This window comes from Microcebus murinus, chromosome 27 (genome assembly GCF_040939455.1).
Source record: "Microcebus murinus isolate Inina chromosome 27, M.murinus_Inina_mat1.0, whole genome shotgun sequence".
NCBI lineage: Eukaryota > Metazoa > Chordata > Mammalia > Primates > Cheirogaleidae > Microcebus > Microcebus murinus.
The window spans coordinates 9,733,872-9,758,765 of record NC_134130.1 but is presented as its reverse complement, the minus strand read 5'-3'; the positions used below and the strand labels follow the sequence as shown (position 1 = coordinate 9,758,765).

The following is a 24,894-nucleotide window of genomic DNA, read 5'->3' as shown; positions in this document are numbered from 1 at the left end:
TCCACTCGACTTTTATTTTAGAGTAAAATATCTTCAGTATGGTATCTCATACTCACTCACAAAAAAAACTAGACTGCTTTATAGGCTGCTTAATTTATAGGCTGCTTTATTTATAGGCTGCTTTATAGGCTGCTTAATTTATAGGCTGCTTAATAACTATTCATTTAAAAATGAATAAATTAAGGAGTAAATCTTTTGTAAATATTTGATGTACAAAAATGAATGCCACATAAACTTCATTTAAATAGTAGTCTTTAGTTTTTACACACTACTATATTAGTAATGCACCTATTGCATAAAAGAGGCGTACCACAAAATTCAAAGAGGGGTTGAGGAGTGTCAAGGAAAGGCAGTTAGGAGGCCCATTCTAATAAATGCTATAATTTTTTTCCAAAATGAGAGTGCAGACAATTATAAAAAGCAAAACACTGGGGAAAAATGAAAAATAATGTAATATTTCAGGCTTTTGAGATAAGAGATGCAATAAGACTTCTCTGTATCTTGTGGCTTCAGTTTCCCATACTTTCTGAGCAGCCTGCCTACAGTTCTACAAACACGTGGTGTATCTGAGTCAGTTATAAAGAGATCCTATTGAGCCGGGCTCAGTGGCTCACGCCTGTAATCCTAGCACTCTGGGAGGCCGAGGCGGGTGGATCGCTTGAGCTCAGGAGTTCGAGACCAGCCTGAGCAAAAGCAAGACCCTGTCTCTACTAAAAATAGAAATAAATTAATTGGCTAACTAAAAATATATAGAAAAACTTAGCTGGGCATGGTGGCGCATGCCTGTAGTCCCAGCTACTCAGGAGGCTGAGGCAGGAGGATCGCTTGAGCCCAGCAGTTTGAGGTTGCTGTGAGCCAGGCTGATGCCATAGCACTCTAGCCTGGGCAACAAGAGTGAGACTCTGTCTCCAAGAAAAAAAGAGATCCTATTGATTATATAAATACCAAGTGAGTGCTATATCAATGAGCATAATACTCTCCAATAGAAAATGTAGCCCCTGTGTTAAATGTAACATACTGTGTGTGTGTATGTGTACAAGAGAGAAAATTTAACCTGCTAATACTTCTCTTTTACTTGAGAAAATGTTATTCCTTTTTATATATACATCCACATAGAAATAAAAACTTGAGCTAAACTTAATGAACATGACAGTATATTCTTAGACTCCTTATTACCATTAGATAACATTAACAGATGAAATAAAACATGGTGTGTTACACAGACATACCAAACTCATAGCTTTAAGATCCTTTCTGTCCTTAAAGTATATGTAAAAGAGTGCATAAAATTTAAGGCCTTGTCTATTACATGTATTGCTTTAGAAGTCTTCTTAACAACAACTGAACAGTATACAGGCAGATCTCTTTTTATTGTCCTATGCTTTATTGCACTTTACAGATGTATTGTGTTTTTTAAAAATTGAAGGTTCATGGCAGCCTTGTATCGAGCAAGAAATCTGTTCCCACCATTTTCCCAACAGCATGTGTTCACTTCATATCTCTGTGTCATATTTTGGTAATTCTTGCAATATTTCAAACTTTTTTATTATTACATCTGTTATGGTGATCTGTGATCAGTGCCCTTTGATGTTACAATTCTAATTGTTTGGGAGCACCACAAACCGTGCCCATATAGGACGGTGAACTTAATCAATAAATGTTCTGACTGCTCTACCCACCGGCCGTTCCTCATCTCTCTCCCTTTCTTCAGGCGTCCCTATTCTCTAAGACACAATATTGAAATTAGGTGAGTTTATAATCCTACAATGGCCTGTAAGTGTTCAAGTGAAAGGAAGAGTCACACATCTCTCAGCTTAATTAAAAGCTAGAAATGACGCTGCTAAACGAGGAAGACATGTCAAAAGCCGAGATAGACTGAAAGCTAGACCTCTGGCACAGTTAGCCAAATTATGAATGCAAAGGAAAAGTTCTTGAAGGAAATTAAAAGTGCTATTCCAGTGAACACAGGAATGATAAGAAAGTGAAACAGGCTCATTTCTGATATGGAGAAAGACCAAAACCTAATCCAGAACAAGGCCCTCACCTCTTCAGTTCTGTGAAGGCTGAGGTGAGAAAGCTACAGAAAATTGGAAACTAGCAGAGGTTGGTTCATGAGTTTTAAAGAAAGAAGCTGTCTCTAGAACATAAAAGTTCACAGTGAAGTAGGAAATATTGATGTAGAAGCTGCAGCAAGTCATCCAGAAGATCTAGCTAAGATCACTGATGAAGGTAGCTACCCTAACCAACAGATTTTCAATGTAGAAGAATCAGCCTTCCATCAGAAGAAGATGGTATCTAGGACTTCCATAGCTAGAGAGGACAAGTCAACACCTGGCTCCAAAGCTTCAAAGGACAGGCTGACTCTCTTGTTAAGGTGACTGTAAGTTGAAGCAAGTGCTCATTTACCATTCTGAAAATTCTAAGGCCCTTACGATTTATGCTAAATCTACTCTTCCTGTGCCTTATGAATAGAACAACAAAGCCTAAATGATAGCGCATCTGTTTACAGTATGATTTACTAAGTATTTTAAGACCATTGTTGAGAACTAGTGACCCCCATCTCAAAAAAAGGATTCCTTTCAAAGTATTACCTGCTCACTGACGATGCACCTAGTCACCCAAGAGCTCTGATGGAGATGTACAGGGAGATTAATGTTATTTTCATACCTGCTAACATAACCACCATTCTGCATCCCATGGATCAGAGAGTAATTTTGACTTTCAAGTCTTATAAGAAATACATCTCATAAGGCTATAACTGCCATAGATAGTAATTCCTTTGATGGATCTAGGCAAAGTAAATAGAAAATCTTATGGAAAGGATTCACTATTCTAGATGTCATTAAAAATATTTGTGGTTCATGGAAGGAGGACAAAATATCAACATTAACAAGAGTTTGGATGAAGTTGATTACAGCCCTCATGGATGACTTTGAGTGGTTCAAGACTTTACTGGAAGAAGTAATTGCAGATATGGTGGAAATAGCAAGAGAACTCAAATTAGAAGTGAAATCAGAAGATGTGACTGATTGCTGTAATTTCGTGACAAAACTTGAACAAATGAGAAGTTCCTTCTCATGGATGAGCAAAAAGAGTAGTTTCTTAAGATGGAATCTACTTCTGGTGAAGGTGCTGTGATCATTGTTGAAATGACAACAAAGGATTTAGAATATTCCATAAACTTAGTTGATAAAGCAGCAGCTGGGTTTGAGAGAGGATTGACTCCAATTCTGAAAAAAAAATTTACCGTGAGGAAAATGCTATCAAACAGCATTGATGCTACAGAGAAATCTGTTGTGAAAGGAAGAGTCAATCAATGCAGCAAACTTCATTGCCATCATTTTAAGAAATTACCACAGCCACCCAACCTTCAACACCACCACCCTGTTGGGTTAGCAGCTATCCACATCAAGGCAAGACCCTCCACCAGCAAAAAGACTATGAAGGCTCAGATGATAGTTAGCATTTTTTAGCAAGAAAGTATTTTTAATTATGGTATGTACACTTTTTATTTAATGTTATTGCACACTTAATAGATATAATATAGTGTAAACATAACTTTTATATTCCTTGGGAAACCAAAAAAAAATTGCTTCATTGCAACATTCACTTTATTTTGGTGGTCTGGAACCAAACCCACAATACTTTCAAGGTATGCCTGTACTCATATCTTTGGTTTAAATGTCAAATGAGTAAGGCAATAAGAAGTCATACAGGTGGAATCTCCATCTTCAGCTACGGAAGACTAGTTTATATCAGAATGACCTCATAAAATAACCAGAAAAATCTATTATAGTATTAAAAAATTATTTAAAAAAATGAAAAGCTGCCAAGGACGTGGGTACTTGAGGGCTAAGATCTTGAAGACAAGGGAAATTTATAAATGGAAACCCAACATCTGGTGCTACTTTTCCCCTGGAGGCACTTGCTGACTCATTGGCAGCAGCTAAGAGACTAAAAAGCTGAGCAAATCTTTCAGCAGTTTCAAGTTTGGGAAGACCAAAAATAAAAGTATAGGGTCTTCCCAGGAGGAGCCCTGGCAAATATTCTAAGATTTCGGTTGGCAACCCTAAAGGGTTACATCATTGGAGTAAAGGCAAATTATTGGAGTAAAGGCAAATAAGTAATAGACTAGTCTTCAGAAAGTAAATCCCACTCCTAAATAACACGCCCTAGACTGAATAAAGGCCACCCGCTAAGCCAAACTGCCTGCCGAGACAAAAGTTAATCCCCTGGAAGGGAGAAGGCTGTATTCAGAGACTCCAATAATCTCTACAGTTTTTTTTTTCAAGTTTTAAAATTGTGGTAAAATACACACAACATAAAATTTACCATCTAACTATATTAAGTGTATAATTCAGTAGTATTAAATATTAATACAATACACTCATAGGGTTGTGCAACCATCACTACTGTCCATCTTCATAACTCTTTTCATCTCTTAAAACTGAAACTCTATCCATTAAACACTAATTCCCTGTTCCTCCTGCCTCGCTCTCACCACCACCATTCTACTTTCTGTCTCTATGATTTTTTCTACTCTTAAGTACCTCAGATAAGTGGAATCATATAGTATTTGTCTTTTTTGTGACTGGGTTATTTCACTTAGCATAATGTCCTCAAGTTTTAAAAAATATTTTGTAAGTTTACATTGCCATAGACTATACTTTCAGGAATCATTCCTAAGTTCATTACTGAATTACCACAAAAGTCAAAATATTGATATTGATGACTACTACTAGGGACAAGAGGGGGTTGTGCAAGACATGCACGAGGCTTTGGAATAGCTCTTAACATGTGTAGTCATTCCAAGAGTCTTCATTTTATACACAAAATTGTGTATGTTTTTATGAGGTTTCCGTAGTTGTGTTATATTGAATGACAGAAATATTTATAAAACTCAATAAATAGAATTCATGGCAGATTGGACACAGCTGAAGAGACTATTGGTAAACTGATGCAGAAAATGTTCCCACTGAAGCATAGAGAAAAAAAGATTTAAAATACAGGAAGATAGCATAAGACACACTAGGAGCAGTAATAAAAATGTCAATGTATGTGCATGATTGGAGTTTCAGAAGACAATAAGACAGAAAAGCAATATTGGAAGAATTAATAGTCAAGAATTTTTCAAAACTGACAGAAGACATCAAGCCTCAGGTTTAAGAAGTGCTACACAATCCAACAACCCAAGAATAAATGCAAAATAAAGCACACAAAGGAGCGTTATTGTAAACTAAAGACAACAAAAACATCTTAAAGCTAGGGAATAACAGACACATTGCCTTAAAATGAGTAAAAATAAGAGTTGATTTCCCCACTGAAATTATAGAAGATAAGGGAATAACACCTCTAAAATAATGAAATAAATAACTGCCAACTTATTATTCTATACCAGTGAAAATATTACTTAAAGGTAAAAGTTAAAATAAAACTTACATATACATTTTCAAACAAAGATGTTGTTTGTTGGCCCCAGCTAGAAACAGGAAAAATAAATAAAACGTATAAGCATAGGAAAGCAAAAATAAAATTATCATTCACAAATGATATGATTATGTCTACAGAAAATTCAAAAGAACTAACATGTAAATCATTAGAATTAGTAAGTGAATTTAGCAAGAGCACAGATCGGCATAAAAATTACTGTTTTTTTTTAATACAGCAACAAATAATTAGAAAACAAATAATCTTCATTGATTTTACCTTATGATTTTTGTACTTTATGTATGTTATACTTTGATAAAATTTTTATTTAAAAATCACATAGGTAAAATAATCTCAATAAATATCTAGGCCTTTATAAAATTAAATGTGACGAAAGCCATTCTTTGAATTAGCCAAGAACACAATCTAGTCACTTAAAATAGAGGTTAAAATAATTTCTAGGTATAAAATGGGTTATTATTTTCTCTATTGTAGGTTAATAGAATTTTATTTTATCAAACTGCTCAAAATCATGAGAAAATAATTTGACCACAATTATGAGAAAATAATTTGTCACACATTATTATACAAATATATTTTAAAATAAAATGTGGTAAGTTTTATTTTCTTTTCTGTTTATTAAATAATTCAACATTTACATTGACTTTATTCTGCTATATCTTTTTTTCATTGTAAAAAAATGGGAGAAACAGAGAGAGAAATAAGCAGTTTCTAGATATTTCCGAAGTTCTTGCAAAGAGTAAAATAAAACTGTTTGGTATCCCACATTATTACATGTAATTATTAGATATTGTTAATAAGGGTAAGATGCAGTCTAATAGGATTTAACAAATGGATGAAAATTTGTCTCCCAAGTTTAATCACAATTTCAAAATGACCCAGAATTTAATTCAACTTTGAATTTTTATACTCCTTTTAAGTATGTTCATATTTTATGCTATATTCAAATAGTACTCTATTAAACCCATTAACATATAAAAAGTAATAAAAAGCAAGGAGCTTCCCAGTTCTGCTTCAAAAAGCTGTAGGACTTTGAGTATGTTATTTCGCCTTTCCTAATTTTCATTTCCTCATCTGCAAAATAAATCCTATGTTTATATTAAGTACCTTTAAATATAGTACATTCACTAGCTATTTAGTAGAATACTATATTTTAATTTCTACACAATCATTTTGCCTACTTCTTTACCTTATAGAATAATTAGTAATGATTATGGGTGTATTATATGTCCAGTGCTATTCATTTTTACAAATGCAATTCCATCACTGATCCATTAAAATAAAGAAGAAAGCATCTGTTAACTGTGCATTTGGGTGAAACAGGCTTATTATTCAATACTTAGATGACAAAATGGAGAAATCATTTTAAGTCAGACTTATGTTTGAAGGATTTATGTTATGGGAATTAGAGATATGCACAATTGTCTTTCAGTAGCATATTCCAAAATTTTCAGTGGAAATGTTTGCTTCACTAACTTTAACTAAAACTCCAAACTATTTTCATAGGCCTTAAAAATCTTAACAAATAGTCTCTCACATTCAGTGCTTAACATCTCTGTTAATGGCCTCTCTTTAATTTGTGTTGGGAGCAATAAAATCCAAACAAACAGGATGTAGTCTTAATGGTGCCAAAGAAAAGAAAAAAAGCCTCTCTTTTCCAAACAGCAGCCATTCACTGGATATGTGGTAGGAGGCAGGAGATGGGTGGTGGAACGGAAGGGAATGTTTTCATTTACGAGAAAAGAAAATGACCCACAAATTGGTAGGAGAAAACAAAACAGAACTGGATCAAAAGGGGAAAAGCAATCCACTAAAATCTCAATATTGAGTATTCTAGTCTGTCACCTTATGTCTTTACTTTTCATTTATTCTTTATTTCAATAATGTTACAGTTCCATCTACCAAAGCCATCTCATTTTTTCAAAGTCCATCAATCCCTTTGACCACACTTTTCCAGATTTCATAGTCCCTCACTACCATCTCTCCGTTGTGCATAAGCTTTGTCTCCCTTGCTTCTCTCCAGCTGTTGTATTCAACTGCTAAAGCTCCAATTCTGGGCGAGTCCTGAATCTGTCTGCTCTGCACCTGCATTTGAGCAGCTGAATGTGCCTGGAGAAAGACACGTAATTTTGCTGACTGTCTCATCTTAAATTGATGACCACAAATGTCAGCACTGTCAGCCAATCCAACAACATTCTTTAGCCAATTCGGTTTGTCAGTTTCCTAGACAATTTACATCTTCTCATCTCTCCCCAAATATCCAATACCCTCACCCACTCCTCATCCTCAAGCAATGGCCTCACTTGTTATTTCCCTGAGAAAGTGGAAGCAAATTGAAAGAGACCTACCTCATCTTCCCATTTGCCAGTTGAGTGCATTTGAACTCTTATCTTTTTCTCTTAAAAAATAAGCCGAGGAGTTGCCTGTCTTGTTCCTAAGGTCAGCCCCTCTAAGTGCATATTGATATCTATCCCCTCATCCACTCTAAGCTTATCCTACAATTATCACTTCTCTTGCTTGCATCAATATTTTTCTTCCTCTACTGGGTTATTACTATCAGCATACAGACATATTAAAATGTATCCTCTCTTAAATAAACATTTTCTCTTTTCCTCAGACTCCCTTCCAATTGCCTCCAATTCCTATGCTTTTTCTTGATCGTAAAAATTTCTCAAAAATCATCTGTAATTGTTGTCTCTATTTCCTAACATTGCATTCTCTACTGTTGAACTCATTTCAACAGTACTGCATCCTACCACTCCACTTGAAGAGCTAACCCCTGTGTTATCACCTCCAATGGTGAATTCTCAGTTACCAATTTACTCAACTTCACAGCAGTATATGACAAGATTGATTATTCCTTCTCCCAAGAAATAATTTTGTTCCTAGGCTTTTAGATCACCAAACTCCTCAGATCTTCCTCCTTCTCAGCCTTCATTGCTGGTTCCTCCCTTTCCAAACTCTAAATGGTGGGGCACCTTCTATTTCTGCTCATTCTGAGCTGTGATTGTATGCAGTTCCAAGGTATTAAATACATCTACTCACTATTAATGCCAGTGTTATACCCAGCCCTGAACCTTTCCCTGAGCTTCAGCCTTCTATTGGACATTACCCGTATGAGGTCTAACAAACATGTAAACATTAACGTATAAAGATGAAACTTTTATTTCCAGCCCTAAACCAGTTCCTTTTCCAATTTGCCTCATCTCTGCAAATGGCATATTTATACTCTCCCTTGCTCAAGTAAACAACCTAGGACTTACCCTGAATTCCACTTTTCCCCTCATATACCATCCCATCAGCAAAGTCCTGTTAACCCTACCTTCAAAATGTATTCAGTAACTTCCCAAGACTTCTACAGCTACTCCCCTCATCCATGATGCTATCATTTCTTACTTTGATTACTGCAAAGATTTCAGATTGGACTTGGTGCCTTCACTCTTGCACTGCTTTAGGCTATTCTCCATCAACAACCAGAGAGGGACCATTTAAAAATGAAAATCAGATCGTATCCCCTTCCTGCTAAAAGCCTTGTAACTATAACACATAAAATCAAATCCAAACTTGTTATCAAGGCCTACAAGACCTTACAGTTCTGGACCCTGTCTGTCTCCAGGTATATCTATGGCTCTCCCTCAAGCTCACCCAGCTCTAGCCATGCTGGCCTTCTTTCTGTTCCATGAGTAATAGACTCTTCCCACCCTGGGGCCTCTATCCTTGTTTCCTTCACCTGGCGTGCTTTCCTCAGATTCTCAGTAGATCAGTTGAGCTCTCTCCGCTGGGATGCCTAGGTTGTGTTTTCCACCCACACACCAAACCTGCTCTTTTCTCAGACTTCCACCAGCCAGTTGACAAAACTCTAAACCTAGAAGTTATCCTCGATTTCTCTTTCTTTCTCCTAATTTTACTTTCATTTATCAGCAAATCCTATCAATCTACTTCTTAAACATCCCAAAACCACCCACTTCTTTCCATCTACACAGAAAACACCTGAAATCCAAGCCATCATTTCTTGCTTTAATTGCTGCATTATCTTCCCTCCTTCCACTGTTGTCTTCTTATAATCTGTTCATACAAAAACAGCCAGAATGATCTTTATAAAATTTAATTAGATTATATCACTCCTCGGCTTAACACCCTACAATGGTTTCCTTCATCCATAGAAGAAAACCCACATTCCTTATTTGGAAAAGGCCCCACACAACTTACCTCTCTGTCCCTTCTTCTCCCCTCTGCCCCACCCTTGCCTACTAGCGCAGCAACATAAGCCTTCTTTCTTTGCCTGAGCATGCCAACATTATTTCTGCCGTGGGGGCCTTGCATTAGCTATTTTCTATACCAGAAATGCTGATGTGCTTTAGCCATACTGTATACAGCCAACCTCTGATCTTCAGATGGTGGTTTAAATGTCACTCTTCAGAGAAGTCTTCCCTGATGATTCCATCTAAAGTAACTATCTTGTCATCCATCCATTTGTTATTACATCACCCTATTTTAACTTTCTGCGTAGCTCTTACCACTATTAGATGTTTTTGTATATGTTTATGATTGTTAATTGTCTGTCTCCTTCACTAGAACATAAGAGCTGAGACTGACTGTGTTGTTCACTTGGAACCATGTCTGGCACTGAATGAATAAGTAAATGCCTAATTCAAATAAAGCTGGAAAGTCATGTGGGCTCTTGAATGCCAAGACAAGAGAGCTGGATTTTATTCAGAGGACAGATGGGAGGATGCTGAGGTTTTTGAGGTGGAGATAGAAAGATGCAAAAGAAATACTTCTTGCCCTCAGAATTCATAATTTACAGACAAATCAAACTATATTCTTAAAAAGAGGAATTGATGATACAAAGTACCATGTATATTATAAGTGCCAAATGAACCAACCTAAAACATCTGATGTTACTGGAATTTGGCCTAGGGAGTGTGGGCTGGGACAGCTGGAGGGAAGTTAGAACTGAGAGGACACAGGACATACCCAAGTGGGGAGGTCTCGGGCAGGGAGGCAGTGTCTTACATAGTAGAAACATTGCTAGCAAAGGCCAGAGGCAAGAAATGTTTGTGATGAGAACAGGGTACAGGGAATAGAATAGTTTAGTCCAAAACTAAGAGTAGAATCGAGTTTTACATGAATTCGTAACCATTATCTGTCTTATCACAAAAGCATAGTCCTTAAATGGAAATGCTTGCCTCAGAGGTCAGAAGCTGAAAACCATACTTAGATTATAAGAATGTCCATAAAATCATGAATTAAACATGCCCATAAAATCACGTCCATAAGATCATGAATCAAATTATTGTCTCTTTTCTGGCAAATAACTTTAAATATTAATTGATATTTTCTTTTTCTTTCATTTCCCACAGAGTTGCTACCCCATTTGGAGGTTTTGAAAAAGCATCAAAAGCTGTTAAATTTAAAGTTCCAGATTTTGAGCTACTACTGCTAACAGATCCCAGGTTCATGGCCTTTACGAATCCCCTTTCTGGCAGACGGTCCTTTAATAGGACTCCAAAGGGATGGATATCTGAGCATATTCCTATAATGATAACAACTGAACCTACAGAAGATACCACCATACCAGAATCAGAAGACCTGTGAAAAGAAAGCTGTATGTGCCACGGAAACCTCCAAATATAAAAGTTGCTGTTTTACTATTCTTACTGTCAAAGCCACTTAACATTTTTCATTAGTAGCAATAATTTAATAGCAACTTAGAAATTTTCCTTTTATGGAATTTAATTTCAATCTCAGATCAAATACCAATAAACAATTAGAAATTTTATTTTAAAAAACTCATAATTGACTTGTCTTCATTCATGGTTTTGTTTCCACCTGGTTTAAACAATCCGCACTTTTTGTTGTGAAAGTTCAGACAGAAAAGTAACTGACAACAAAAGATTTCAATTTTTGTTTAATACGATTTATTCCAGAATAAGTATTTCGAGTGGAATCTAGAATCAAAATATGGTGCAAGATGTGTAGACTTATTCAGAGATTTTTATAAGGGGTGAAAGCTATAGAAGATGATGACGACATACAAATGTTATTGATGGAGAAAAAGGTTGGATGTGTCCTTTCTGGCCACCATGATAAAATAGTATGTGTAGATGTATTTGTACTAGTCATTCTTGGAATTCTAAAGTGCTTTATATATTTCAATGTGTTTTAAATCATTAGGTAATCATTCTGAACAATATTCTCCAGAGTTCAACTGGGCTATTATATTTGTTTAGTTAACACTAAACAAATATATATCTCTCTCAAGGAGACTGAGAGATGATGACTCGAGGAATATCATACTGCCCACAGTTTTAATGGTCAAGATGTGCTCAGAATTCAAGTTCCATGAATCTCAATGCTGTGCATTCATTAGGTCCAACTTTATGTATGCATTTTTAGAAGAGTAAGAACAAATAAAATACACGCTAATGTACATATAAATATATGTATGTGACAAAAGGAAAGAGAGTACATAGTTTGAATTGCATGCTTTCTTTGCTGAATCTTTAAATTCTGTTCAAATTCTCAAGTACTAGAGAGTACACGCTATAAAACACAAACAAAAACAAGAAATAGAAGAGCACAAAAGGATCTGAAAGCAATGTAGCACACATCTATCATGATATATGTAATATATTGATATAAAAGACTCAAACTAAACTAGTATAAAGTTATAGATATATTTTAAAATATGACTGAGGACGTATATGAAATGGAACTTGTAGAAATAAATAGCAATTCCCCCCATTTCAATGCAGTTAAGAGTTCTGTAATAGATGTTTATAGGAGAGAAGAAATGTCTCATCCGTAGAAAATTGTCTTCTAGATTAAGCTAAGGAGATAGAAAGGATAGTGTATAGTCACGAAAATGCCAAGTAGCAACATTACATATTTACAGAAGAATCTATGTATGTAGTGTAGGAATTAGTGGTGGTTTTAAATCATCTTCTGGACTTGTAAGTAGAAAAATTTTTTAAAAAAACTGGTTATAAAAATATAAACCGTAAAAAATAACAGTGGCAAAGTATTGTATTTATACATATTGTCATTGTAGAGTATTTGTATAATTTAAAATATGTCTTTAAGACATCTTAATTTTATTTATAAGTTTTAGTATTTACCTGTTTTAAAATAATAATGTTGGCATCTGTAATAAAGTCTACTTATGAGGTCCCCATCATGCTATATTTTTGTCCATTTAAAAAAATAAAAAATTATTCATATTTTTTATGTATTTTGATGAAATGGTTTAGTTCTTTATTAGCATCATGAAATGAGTAACTCTTTTTAATGAAACTGAAATTTTATTGTATTATATCAACCGTCACCAAACTATAAGATTGGTGGCACCATTCTGCCAACCACCGAAAGGGGTCCAGTAATTAAATATGTTAGCTATAGAACAATACTCCCCAGTATCATAAAAGAGTATTTAAAAAGGGAAAATCTCAGGTGCTTTTTTTTTTTTTTTTTTTAAGATTAGGTAGAAATAGAAGAAATAACCCTCTGTTCACTATTGCATTTCTTTCTTTCCTGGAAGTCTTTATTAATTCTCCACTGACACCTTTAGAAATGCCAAAATTTCACTCTGGTTGCTACACAATTCAGAATGCAAAAGGAATTGTGAATGGGTTTTCCACTAACCTGAAAAACAGCTAAAGTTTTCAAAGTCATAAGAAATATGATAGTCTCTTTAGAACAACAGAAAGACTGTGGCATTTTTCCACCTGCTTTTGTACATATGAAATATGGAAAAAAGAAAGAATATTAAAAGAAAAAGTGAAAGAATGAAAATAATATTTGTTGATGAACTACTAAATATCAGGTACTCTACTTATTGCCTTATAAAGTATACATATATATTTAATATTATTTTGTTTTCATAATTCTATAAGGAAGATATTACAAATAATCTGAATTTTATATTTTAAAAAGTAAGCCTCAGAGAACTAATATGACTTGAAATAGGCCTAGCTCATAATTGGAAGAACTTGGTGAGTCTGGCTCTAAAATATATGTTCTAAGAATTCATGGTTTGCAACTTCTCTTTCAGAATAAAATTCAGCCTTAAACTATTTTATTAAATTTAGACAAAATAACTTAAAAACTTCATTATCAGGCCGGGCGCTGTGGCTCACGCCTGTAATCCTAGCTCTTGGGAGGCCCAGGCGGGCGGATTGCTCAAGGTCAGGAGTTCAAAACCAGCCTGAGCAAGAGCGAGACCCCGTCTCTACTATAAATAGAAAGAAATTAATTGGCCAACTGATATATATATAAAAAAATTAGCCGGGCATGGTGGCGCATGCCTATAGTCCCAGCTACTCGGGAGGCTGAGGCAGAAGGATCACTCAAGCCCAGGAGTTTGAGGTTGCTGTGAGCTAGGCTGATGCCACGGCACTCACTCTAGCCTGGACAACAAAGTGAGACTCTGTCTCAAAAAACAAAAACAAAAAAAAAACAAAAAACTTCATTATCGTAATTTTGGGAAAATATAACTATAAATTGAGTACTTTTAGAGTCACTATTCAAAGTCATACAAGCACTCATAATCATAAAAAGCTGAATCTTCAGACTGTGGAAAGCAAAGTAAATAAAACAAGTGAATACATTATATATATATTTGTTTGTTTGTTTATTTTAAGAGAACAGATTTTCACTCTATCATCCAGGCTGGCACTCCAGGACTCAAGTGATCCTCCCACTTTAGTCTCCCAAGTAGCTAGGACTATAGGCATGCACCATGCCTGACTAACTTTCAAAATTTTTTTGTAGAGACAGGGTCTCGCTGTGTTACCCAGGCTGGTCTTGAACTCCTGGCCTCAAGCAATCCCCCTGCCTCAGCCTCACAAAGTGCTGGCATTACAGGCATGAGCCACTGTGGTAGGCCTGCATGTGTTTAATTCTGAAATAAGAGAAACGCAAAAGTATACTCTGATTAGACCTGCTCATTTCTGCTCAGCATTGTACACTCTTTTGATCTATATAGCTTTCCCTTTTTCCCCCTAAAAGGGGAACGAGAGGGAAAGAAGGGGAAAGAAGGAGGAAAGCAATGATTGACACTAATAACCATAAGGGTGAAAGAAATCATCTTGTATAATATTGAGTAACATACCAAAACCTTTCTTTCAAATGAAAACATTTTCTACTTTTTAAAACCTTAGAGCAAACTCTCTCAATTTCCATTATTCTGTTCAACAGACTTCTGGGTCATGAAATTATAGCTCCTATTTTATTTAAGCCCATTTCCTCTTATCTCATGGGTAGGACTGATGAGCAGCTGTCCAACTGCCCTCTAGATAACAATTAGAGCTACATTAATAATTAGGACTATGGCTAAAAAGACCATCCTTGGCTTTTTTTTTTTTGGAGACAGAGTCTGGCTCTGTTGCTCAGGCTAGAGTGCCACAGAGTCAGCCTAGCTCACAGCAACCTCAAACTCCTGGGCTCAAGCGATCCTCCTGCCTCAGCCTCCCGAGTAGCTGGGACTACGGGCATGCACCATCATGCCTGGCTAATTTTATATATATATATATTTTTTAGTTGTCCAGATAATTTCTTTCTATTTTTAGTAGAGACGGGGTCTTGCTCTTGCTCAGGCTGGTCTCCAACTCCTGACCTTGAGCAATCCTCCAGCCTTGACCTCCCAGAGTGCTAGGATTACAGGCGTGAGCCACCACGCCCTACTTCATCCTTGGCTTTTAACTCTATTTCCTTTAATAATTTCTCAAAGTTAGTATTTTCTATCTCTTAATATTTGAAAGGACAATTAAAAGTAGCTAACTGATTATTATAAAATCAACCCAAATATAGACAATAACTTTTAGTCAAAATGACTATTTATTACATCCACTTAAATTTTACACTTTCTAAATAGACCCATTTATAAATGTTTTAGCAGCTTCGAAATGGAGGGAGCCAATTATTCTTGCAAAGGCTAAAATGGAGCAAAATGTCCAGTCGTGAGTATGAAAAGAACACCCTGAACTTTTCAACTGAGGGCACAGCTGTACCAGCACACTTATTAATTCTGGAATTTCCTCACTCTGCTGCTTATGCAAGATAAAACTTACATGACATCATTGTAGCTTTTCAGCCACAACTGTCCTTTATTAAGCTTAGAAAAGTATTACTTTGAATGCCCCTTTTCTTATGAAAAATGCTTTCGCCTCCATGCTCTATTTTGTAGGAAGAAGGGCAGTTCACTTTCTGTGAAAAGTGCCAGGCTTTTGCCAAAAGAACAAGCAAGGGGAATCCATTCCAAACTAACTGATCAAAGCACTTTGCAAGTATATCAGACAATTTTTAAAAATCGTAATGCTTCTTTAAAAGTTAAACTTTCCAGAATTAAGAAAAAAGAAAGTAAAATTGTATAAGAATTTCAATGGCTTAACAAAATGTTTTTAAATAAAAGTGGGAGCTGTTATTTGAATTTCTCAAATGGAGGAGCTAGATTGCAACCCAATTAGTCTGTAATTTTCCCCAGCACAATTTCAGGTTTAGGGCTTGTTTTATAGATAAAAGAGTAAAAGATTCAAGAGCATGAACAGTTAAGAATTAGAAATAAATTTGATACTCCAGTATTTTTGCCTTTATATATACACCTATAATTCTTGGAACTACTTCTATCACTGAATATTTTCCAACAGTTTTATTACTTTATTAAAAATTAAGTCTTTATTTCCCTTTTTCCTTTAGACTGTGAAGTGAATTTCAACAAGGAAGTTCAACTTGAAAACACTGGTCTCCCGAATATTTTTGTCATCTTTACAAAGAAACGTGCTCTCCAGGGCAATTTCCTTTGGATTTAGTATTTCAGCCAATACACTATGAGCAAAAGATATCGTGTTACTTTACTAGTGTATTTCTTAAAGAAACAGCTGAGAGATGTAAAGGGTATGTGTGTGTGTGTGTGTGTGTGTGCACATGTGCACACGTCACAGTGGCTTAGATTTGTCAGATTGCCAAGGGGTGGTAAATTTCCAAACACCATAGTGTTTTCCATAAAGTCAGAATACTACCATGGATATCAAAATTCAGAAAAAAGAAAATATTCATTTGTGAAATACTCTTGACATCATGCTCTCCTTTGTCTTTCAAAAGGGTACAATGATGCCAAGTATGTTTATCAATATTACAATATTTGAATATATAGATTTAGTCATTCATCTTATGTTTACTACATGCTAGACACTATGTTAAGCACCTTATTTGTATTCTGTCTAAAATAAGGATATTAATATCTAAATACTAATATTTTAGGGTCGCTGGAAAAATTAAATAAAATAATCTGCATAAAGCACTTAGTTCCTAACACATATTTGGGGATTAAAGGACAACAGGGAAAAGGCCCCCTCACTTCAAATCTTTAATATTTAGAGCCATGTAGTCCAATTTTTTCATTTACAGATTAGGTAAGAGAGATTAAAAGAGAGAAACTGACCTGTCCACAGCCACAAAACTACTTGTTGAGAATAAGGAACATGTTCAATGTTCTTTCTATCGCATTGTGTTGCTTCTGAACACAAGCAATTCTACCAATTTTTTCTTTCATTCTTTCTGATATTACAAAATATCACCAGAAAAAAATTGCAAAACTATGTAAATAAATGCCCACCAGGGCTGGCAATCCTACTCATTCTATTAACAGCAATGCAGTTAGCTAGGATACCCTGTTACTCACAGAGGAGGAAACTGAGATTTAGAGAATTTAATAACTTTTCAAGATCACACAAACAATAACTGGTAAAGTTAGTTTTTGAACCTAGGTCTGTCCAGGTCCAAAAGCCAAGCACTTTTATGACACCATATTGCCCTTAAACACTGTCTCTTTTTAACTGCCATTAGGATTAATTTAGACTACATTTGGAGCCGAACATCAGGACTCTAGCTTTCTTCAACATTTTCCTGAATGACTAGCTAAAGACAAGAAGATACCACTAATTTTGGCAATATAAAAACCGAGGAAAAATAGTGAATCTTATGAGATACAGAATAAAACTCCAAAACCTAATAGGATATTTAAAAGAAGTGAAGAAAATAAGTATTGGTCCACAAAAGACCTTATAGCATTGAGATTTGGGAATCCTGGTTTCTTAGCAATTTATGAAAGAAAAATAACTAAATAAAAAATAAACTGCTTTGAACATAAACTTATATTGGTTAACAAAGTGACACAGTTGCAAAATAAGTTAAAAACAATCTTACTGAAATTCTTCTGATAAAAAACACTGTCTGAACTACAGATGGAAATGATTTTGCCAAACCACAATCAGCTAATTGGAAAAACCTGTTTTTATTTTTGGGCACTACATTTTTTCCAAGGTTACCAACAAAAATGCATCTTGAATTCAGTTACATGGATGAAGTTTGTTACTGCATTTGCCAGGAACATGTTGATGAGGCCACTGTCAGTGAACACAGATAAGAGCCTCCTTAGATAAAGGCTTGCTTGGGGGAAAAAGGCATTTTAGATGATGAAGGAAAAATGTTTTTCTGTTACTGATAACTTAAAGATACTATTTATTTTTGGTTTTAGATCAGAGCCAAACTGAAGTTTAAGCTACAAGCTCGTGCATATTTCTGTTCTTCTGCTCTCATTCTTGATATTCTACTCTTATTTTAATTTTCTATAGCTCTGATTCTTTTTTCTTATTTATGTTTGACTGCTATTTTATATTATATGCTAGAATTCACTTTAAACCCTTTATAGGATGAGGTGAAGTTCTGCATAATAAATGAATGATTAATGTACTGGTTTAATATTTAGTAGGCCTTCAAAAATTGTTTAGAGAAGTATTTTGAGCTTAAAAATACAAAAGATGTTTTCGATGTTAAACAATGTCTTATGGAAAAGAGAATATAGATTTCTGTTGCTACAAAGGATAGACATAGAACTAGTGTGTGGAAATTACTGGGAAGTGCATTTTAACTCATTGTGATGAATATTTCTTAACAGTCAGGGAAGTCTTAAAAGGAAATAATAGGCATCAGGTTTTCCATCACTGTATCATACATGAACATGAAATTAAGGCGGCCACTAAACCTCTAGCTCTGGTTTACCAGCAAATCTTAACCCTGGTATGTCAAAGGTTTAGAATAGATGAATGGCCGGTGATGTTCCAGCCAGGAAGAGTTGGCTAAAATGTCATGGATATTGAATTTGATGTTCTGATGTTTAACAAAATATCATGCTACAGATCTCTGGGAAATCCAGTGAACACTCAACTTCTGAATTCCCTACAAGAAGACAGAGAACCCTCAGGGACTCTCTCCTTCCCACCTCCAACTCAGCCTTATTTTTTCAGACCAGTTATTCCAAATGGCAGCTCTAGGATCACATCTTTACAGCTTTGGAATCAGAGAAAAAAGGGATCTTTCCTGTAAGGTCCTGTTTGAAAACTCCTGAGAAAGGATGCTGATTACCCTGAATCACCCACACACAAATCATTGTGGCCAGAAAAGGCTGAAATACATTACTTGGAGTTGTGCCTGTCCTCTGGTTAGGTGGTATGGATCTATTACTGAAAACAGGTAAGACAAAGCAATATACATCCACAATAGATATTTTCTCTGTTGAGAGAACTGAAATATATATTAATCAGATACTTATAAATATATATTTTTGAAAATATCTTTTTAGATGTACACATATTAAAAAATCAAATTTTCTAGACTTGTAGGAGATCACTTTATCAAAAATTATAATTTTTGTGGTACTATTCTCCCTTATCTTCTTCCTTTCCTTCCTTACCAATCTTTTTATCACCTCACAGATTGTTAATTTGGTCATGATATTACTCTACCTCTGGTTCTTACTGTGAGAAACTAGGAGCCCAGCATGAAAGGGTATTCATACAGCACATCTGGGTATTGAAGCCTTTCACAGAATGCTATTGATTGTCACAACTTCTTTTCAGGTATCTTCATTCTGCTCTCCTGGTATATTTTACTGACTGCATATTTTAATTTTACAGGAAAAATAATAAAAGAAAATCTCACTGTCAAGTTCCTATTCAGTGATTTATTGTAGATATTAATTCAGGTGTTGAACCAACTCTTGATTGATGTTAGGCAGGGACCAAATTTACAGGTGGCAGATACAGGGTAGAAGGGCAGTTCCTAGGGGCAGAGAAGGAGGGGGGACTGCAGGAAAATGCAGCTAACAACCGCAAAGAGCAGGAACTTGAGGTTTTGAGGCACACACACACCTGCGCAGCTGCAACTTTGTTATAAGAACACCTGTCAATCATGTATATTAATTACCCGGCAACATTCCACACCTCCCATAAGCCGTCCCGCGGACCAGGCCAACAAGAAGAAACGACCTGAGAGTCTTCGACATCTTTCTCCACTCGTGGAGACTGACCCGTTCCAGAGAGGAATGTACTCTCGCTTTTATAGCTTCCTTCTTTTTTGTAATAAAAGCTATTTGTATGGAATTGCTTCCTGTCTGTGGACACTCAGTCGCACTGGCCCTGCTTATGAATTTTCCAAGCCAGGAGCCAAAGAACCAGGACAACAGTCCACCAACAGGCTGGACCTGACATGGATGCCTACTGTGTGCCATTGTATTAGATTTACAGATAAAAATCTGTCAGATAGATTTTACAGATAAAATGTTGATCAAGTGAGACATACCCTTCATCAAACTTTCTACCTAAGGAGAAAGACAATAAACAAGAAAATAAATAAGTCAAAGAATCATAGGTTGTGACAAGTCATGTGAGGTGAATAAACAGGACACTGTGTAACACCGTGTTGGACATAAGCAGGAAGATCTAGGTCAAGGATGGCTTTCTCAAGATAGTGAAGTTAAAACTGGCATATAGAAGATGAAAAGGAATCAGTCACTTTGAGACCTAGGGGAAGAAGGTTTTAGGTCAGGATTTCTCAACCTTGGGATGATTGATATTTGGGGCTGGATAATTATTTGTTGTGGGGGGCTGCCTTGTCCATTGCAATGAAGGATGTTTAGCAGCATCCTCCCCCCAGCTGTGACAACCAAAAATGTTTCCAGCCATTGTCAAGTGTCCCATGGGAAACAAAATCACCCCCAGCTGAGAACTACTCTTCTAGACATAGAGCAGAAAGAATGCAAATCTTTGATTAGCATAAGTTGCTGTTGGGGAGGTAAGGACAGATCATTCAGGGCTCTGTAGGCCTTGGAAACAATTTTGGATTTTTTTCTATGTTAATGGTAAGTCACTGAACAATTTTAAGGGGGCAAATATCGTATCTGTATTTTAAATAGACTACTTTGGCTGCTGTGTGGGAAATGGATTGAAAACCATGATAAATGAGATCTTAGAATCAGGCACTAAATAACCATTTAGATTAAAGCAGATTGAAAAGTGCAACATAACACTAGGTTGAGAAAGAGCAGCCAATGAGGCAGAATGAAAGCCATGAAAAGATGATGTCATAAAAGTTGAGATGTGTGTCAACAAGGGAGTGGGCAATTAGGACTAGATTTTTCTGTTTGGCTCATTGAGTCACAGCCTAAAGATTTCTTTTCTTGCCTACCTATAGTTTCCCCTACAATTCTTCTGTATCTCATTCCAACCTAATCATTCTGTTCAAGAATTTACAAAGGCTTCCCATTATATCCCTGCACTGGCTCTGTTTATTCCTGTTTCTAAAACTTTGCTCTTTTAAGTCATATCACTTCCTCAGTGCCTTAAAATATTCTTGTTTATGACCATTCCAAGCTGAAGCTCACATCTGATCAACCACAGAAGCCCTCTCCAACAATACTGGCCCACACAGACATCTGTATTCTCTAAAAAACCAACAAAACTTATTTTTCATTCTATCCACTATACACATATTTGTTTAGCATCTGTGCTAGGCACTGTGCTATGCTCTGGAAATACAATGATAATTATGGTTCCTGCTCTCTAGGGTAAGCCTACTTAGAAAAACACTTACCAGTCTTTGTTATTAATGAACTTAGGAAAGGAAGGATTTTGTCTAGGATCTCTGAGTCATTCAGCAGACTAAGTAGTAGTATCTGAGTCAGTCATTCAGCTACTACTTCCCTATGTTGTATTTCACTCTACCCCACCCACCTCAGTCATGATTTGCTCCTGGAACTATTGTATCACAGCTGCTCAGGATAGAATGTCGCTATTCCTACTAGTCATCAGTGGCAGGGGGAATCTAGCCACAGGATAGTGCGTCTCCCAAAGTCTGAGTTATAATCAATCCAGAATAACACTGAGGTGTGTGTAGGCATGCTAGTGGTATGAACCTTGGCTGGGACTCTGTTGGTCAATCGAGGCTGTTTTCTGACACTCCAAGCCGACTCCCCTTCATGATCTCTTCACCTGTGTGAGGTGCAGAGATCATTCTTTATAAATTTGGGGCCACCCAATCGGAAACGATTTAATCAAACCCACATACATATCCTTCAAGGACAAATAGTAATTCTGAAAGGTAATACATTTAAAATCCATGTTGTGACCTTTCCAACTACAAAGTTTTCTGGGAGCAACTCCTGTCCTGTTATGCAATGCGACATCAGTTTTCCTTTTTTTCCCCCCCCCCATCTGTTTGCTTTAGAGTCTGCCCTAGCAATGCTTAAATTGGGACCTATTACAAATCTATCACATAAAGATCAGTACTTAGATATGCCGAGACTGGTAGAAAATTTGAAATTATATAATTAAAAAAGTGTACAGTCAGGACTTAAATTTTTTTTTTTTTTGAGACAGTCTTACTCTGTTCCGGGGCTACAGTGCCGTGTTGTCAGCCTAGCTCACAGCAATCTCAAACTCCTGGGCTCAAGCAATTCTTCTGCCTCAGCCTTCCAAGTAGCTAGGACTACAGGCATGCACCACCATGCCTGGCTAATTTTTTCTATATATTTTTAGTTGTCTGACTAATTTCTTTCTATTTTTAGTAGAGACAGGGCTCTCGCTCTTGTTCAGGCTGGTCTCGAACTCCTGACCTCGAATAATCCTCCCACCTTGGCCTCCCAGAGGGCTGGGATTACAGGCATCATGCCTGGACTATTCAAATTCTTGAGCTGGGTAAACTGAAGGGTATTCTTCTGTAATCTCAAATTAGGAACTGAGGTAGTATAAGCTATTATTATCCATAGTTCACATCATTTATCAAGAGTGGAGGTGAAGGTTGCCCTGTCAGTCATATTTGCTGAGAAATAACTACAGCACAACATAATTTTTATAATAAAAATAAGTCCAAAAAGGGTGAAAGAAGGACAAGTCTGTCTCAGAAAGGTATGAAACGATACATGGAGGAGATAAATATTCAACTGAGACCCAACAGATCTTGAGAGAACTTAGTAAGATCACAGAAAAGCAAGGAATTTTGAATGACTAGTGTGAAGTAAATAGAGGAAGAATGGCAGATTAAGTTAGAAGTTTGGGCTCAGATTATGAAGGGTTCCACTGGTAGGTGATGGGAAGCTCTGAAAAATTCTTAGCAGAGAAGTATCATGATCATATTTTCATGTTAGAAAATTAAAACAATGGGGGTTAGACTGGAGTGGAAAATAACTAGAGGATATTATGTAGATATTGCACTAGTATAAGGGAGATTGTCAAAAAGGATGATGATTACTCAAAGGACTTAGTGAATGTGGAGATTAAAAAGAAGAATGGATTTGAGAGATAATTAAGGAGATAAGAGTCAATACAATTTCATACTAGGATAGAGGGAATGAAGGAAAAGTAACAGGGGTACTCATGGATTTCCAATTGGGTGCCAGTATCTGAAATAGGGAATGGAAATGGCCTTGGTCCCAGACGGGTGAGGAGAGACATGACATCAAGAGTAAGTTATGGTAAAGATGCCTACGCCAATTTGGGACATATTTAAGGTACCTGTGTGAAATCCAAATGAAGATGTTGTTGCTTATTGGGTCTGACCTAAAGATGCACATCTGGGAGTTCTTTGAGGATTAACATTAAACCAGAAAACAACAAAAGAAAATGGAGTGCTCACAAACATAGAGCCCGCAGGGGTCCTCAAACTTTTTAAACAAGGGGACAGTTCACTGTCCCTCAGACCGTTGCAGGGCCCTTGGAAAGTGTGGCGCACATTCCACACATGCGCACTGTGGCCCCGAACGAGAAGGCTGCTAAGGACGACAGGCAGTGGCGGCAATGTCCTAGGCAGGCCATAGTTTGAGGACCCCTGATAGAGGGCATGATGAGGAAGAAAAATATTTTAAGTGCATCAGAGTGGTAGCTGCAGAATGGGGAGGGAATGGCATTAGGGAAATCAAGGGGAGACTTCATGGTGTTCATACTGTTTTAAAAATGTAGAGTAGATTTTTTATTACCCTTTTTCCCTCCAAGTTTTTAATATCTTGGCAGGAACTGCGGCTTAATTTCATTAATGCCTTCAATGCCTAATTCAGTAACGGAAACATAGTAAAGGCTCACTAAATTCCCATTGATTGTCTCAAACAGTATAGACTGGTCCTACTTGTCACCCATATCAACCTCCAATGTTCATCCTACTTCAAATAAACTCTTAGAGTTACCTATGAGTTTAAATCCATTTTTACAATCAGTATGTTCTACTTACACAAGATTTGGAATTAGTTCCAAAACATTATTTATCTACTTACTGAGAGTTTTGATACCAATGATGGTGTTTGATACCAATGATACGGTTTTTCTTTTACTGCTATTCCTAAGAAACATTTTGCAAACAACGAGTCCAATTCACAGCAGTACCTTGTAACTTAAAACCTGTCCAGACCACTGTTAGGGATGCGGCCAAATTTTTCTGACGATTAACCATTAACCAGGTCAACAGGCTTATTAAAAGCTTTTTTATTAATGGTCACGAAACAACCAGCTGGGAAACACAAATTCACGCCAGAAGAAGCCATTTAATTGCAAACATCCCAAAAGCTCAGATAGCCAGAGGGAACGGCGTCCCCGCGCGTTTCGAGGTCAAGCAGTAGACTGTCTTCCCTCTCAGGTGACAACACCTCACCGAAGCGCAGCCCTTGGTGGACCGGCTTTCTAGAGTATAGAAAACACCCAATAAACGACCAAGAGCACAGAAATAATCTTCTCTTGAGGAACTTGCTTCTCCTTCTCGCTACAATACACAACACAACCTCCAGCCACCTTGCCCCAACAGCGCGCTCCCGCTTTTGGGGAAATGGTCGAGATGTTGCTCTCGCGGGATCTCGCGCCTCGGAGAACGCCAGCCGGATCGCGCGCCGCATCGAATCCCCGCGGGAATAGAGTTCGCCGGGTCCGGAAAGCCGGGAAATCGCGTGCGGGGGCGGGGTTAGCGCGGTGAGCGTGGAGGCGGGGCCAGCCCTGAGGGGGCGGGGTGGACGCGAGGCGGGGAGAGGGGCGGGGCTCCGGGGACCTGTTGATCGCAGGTGTCACTGCCCTGACTGGCCCCTGGTGCCGACGCGTGTGCGCATGCTCCGCGCGCTGGGCCGGGCTCTGGGCG

At 36.9% G+C, this 24,894-nt stretch overlaps 1 protein-coding gene across 1 annotated transcript in view; it reads left to right on the top strand.

The window, feature by feature from the left end:
* The window catches only part of MYOZ2 (myozenin 2), a 41,375-nt gene extending 30,132 nt beyond the window's left edge, over positions 1–11,243 (top strand). The window contains exon 6 of the mRNA XM_075998173.1: positions 10,812–11,243. Within this exon, the coding sequence (XP_075854288.1) occupies positions 10,812–11,046 (235 nt within the window). The 3' untranslated portion in view covers positions 11,047–11,243. The remainder of the gene's footprint in view (positions 1–10,811) is intronic.
* Positions 11,244–24,894: the final 13,651 nt, after the last annotated feature.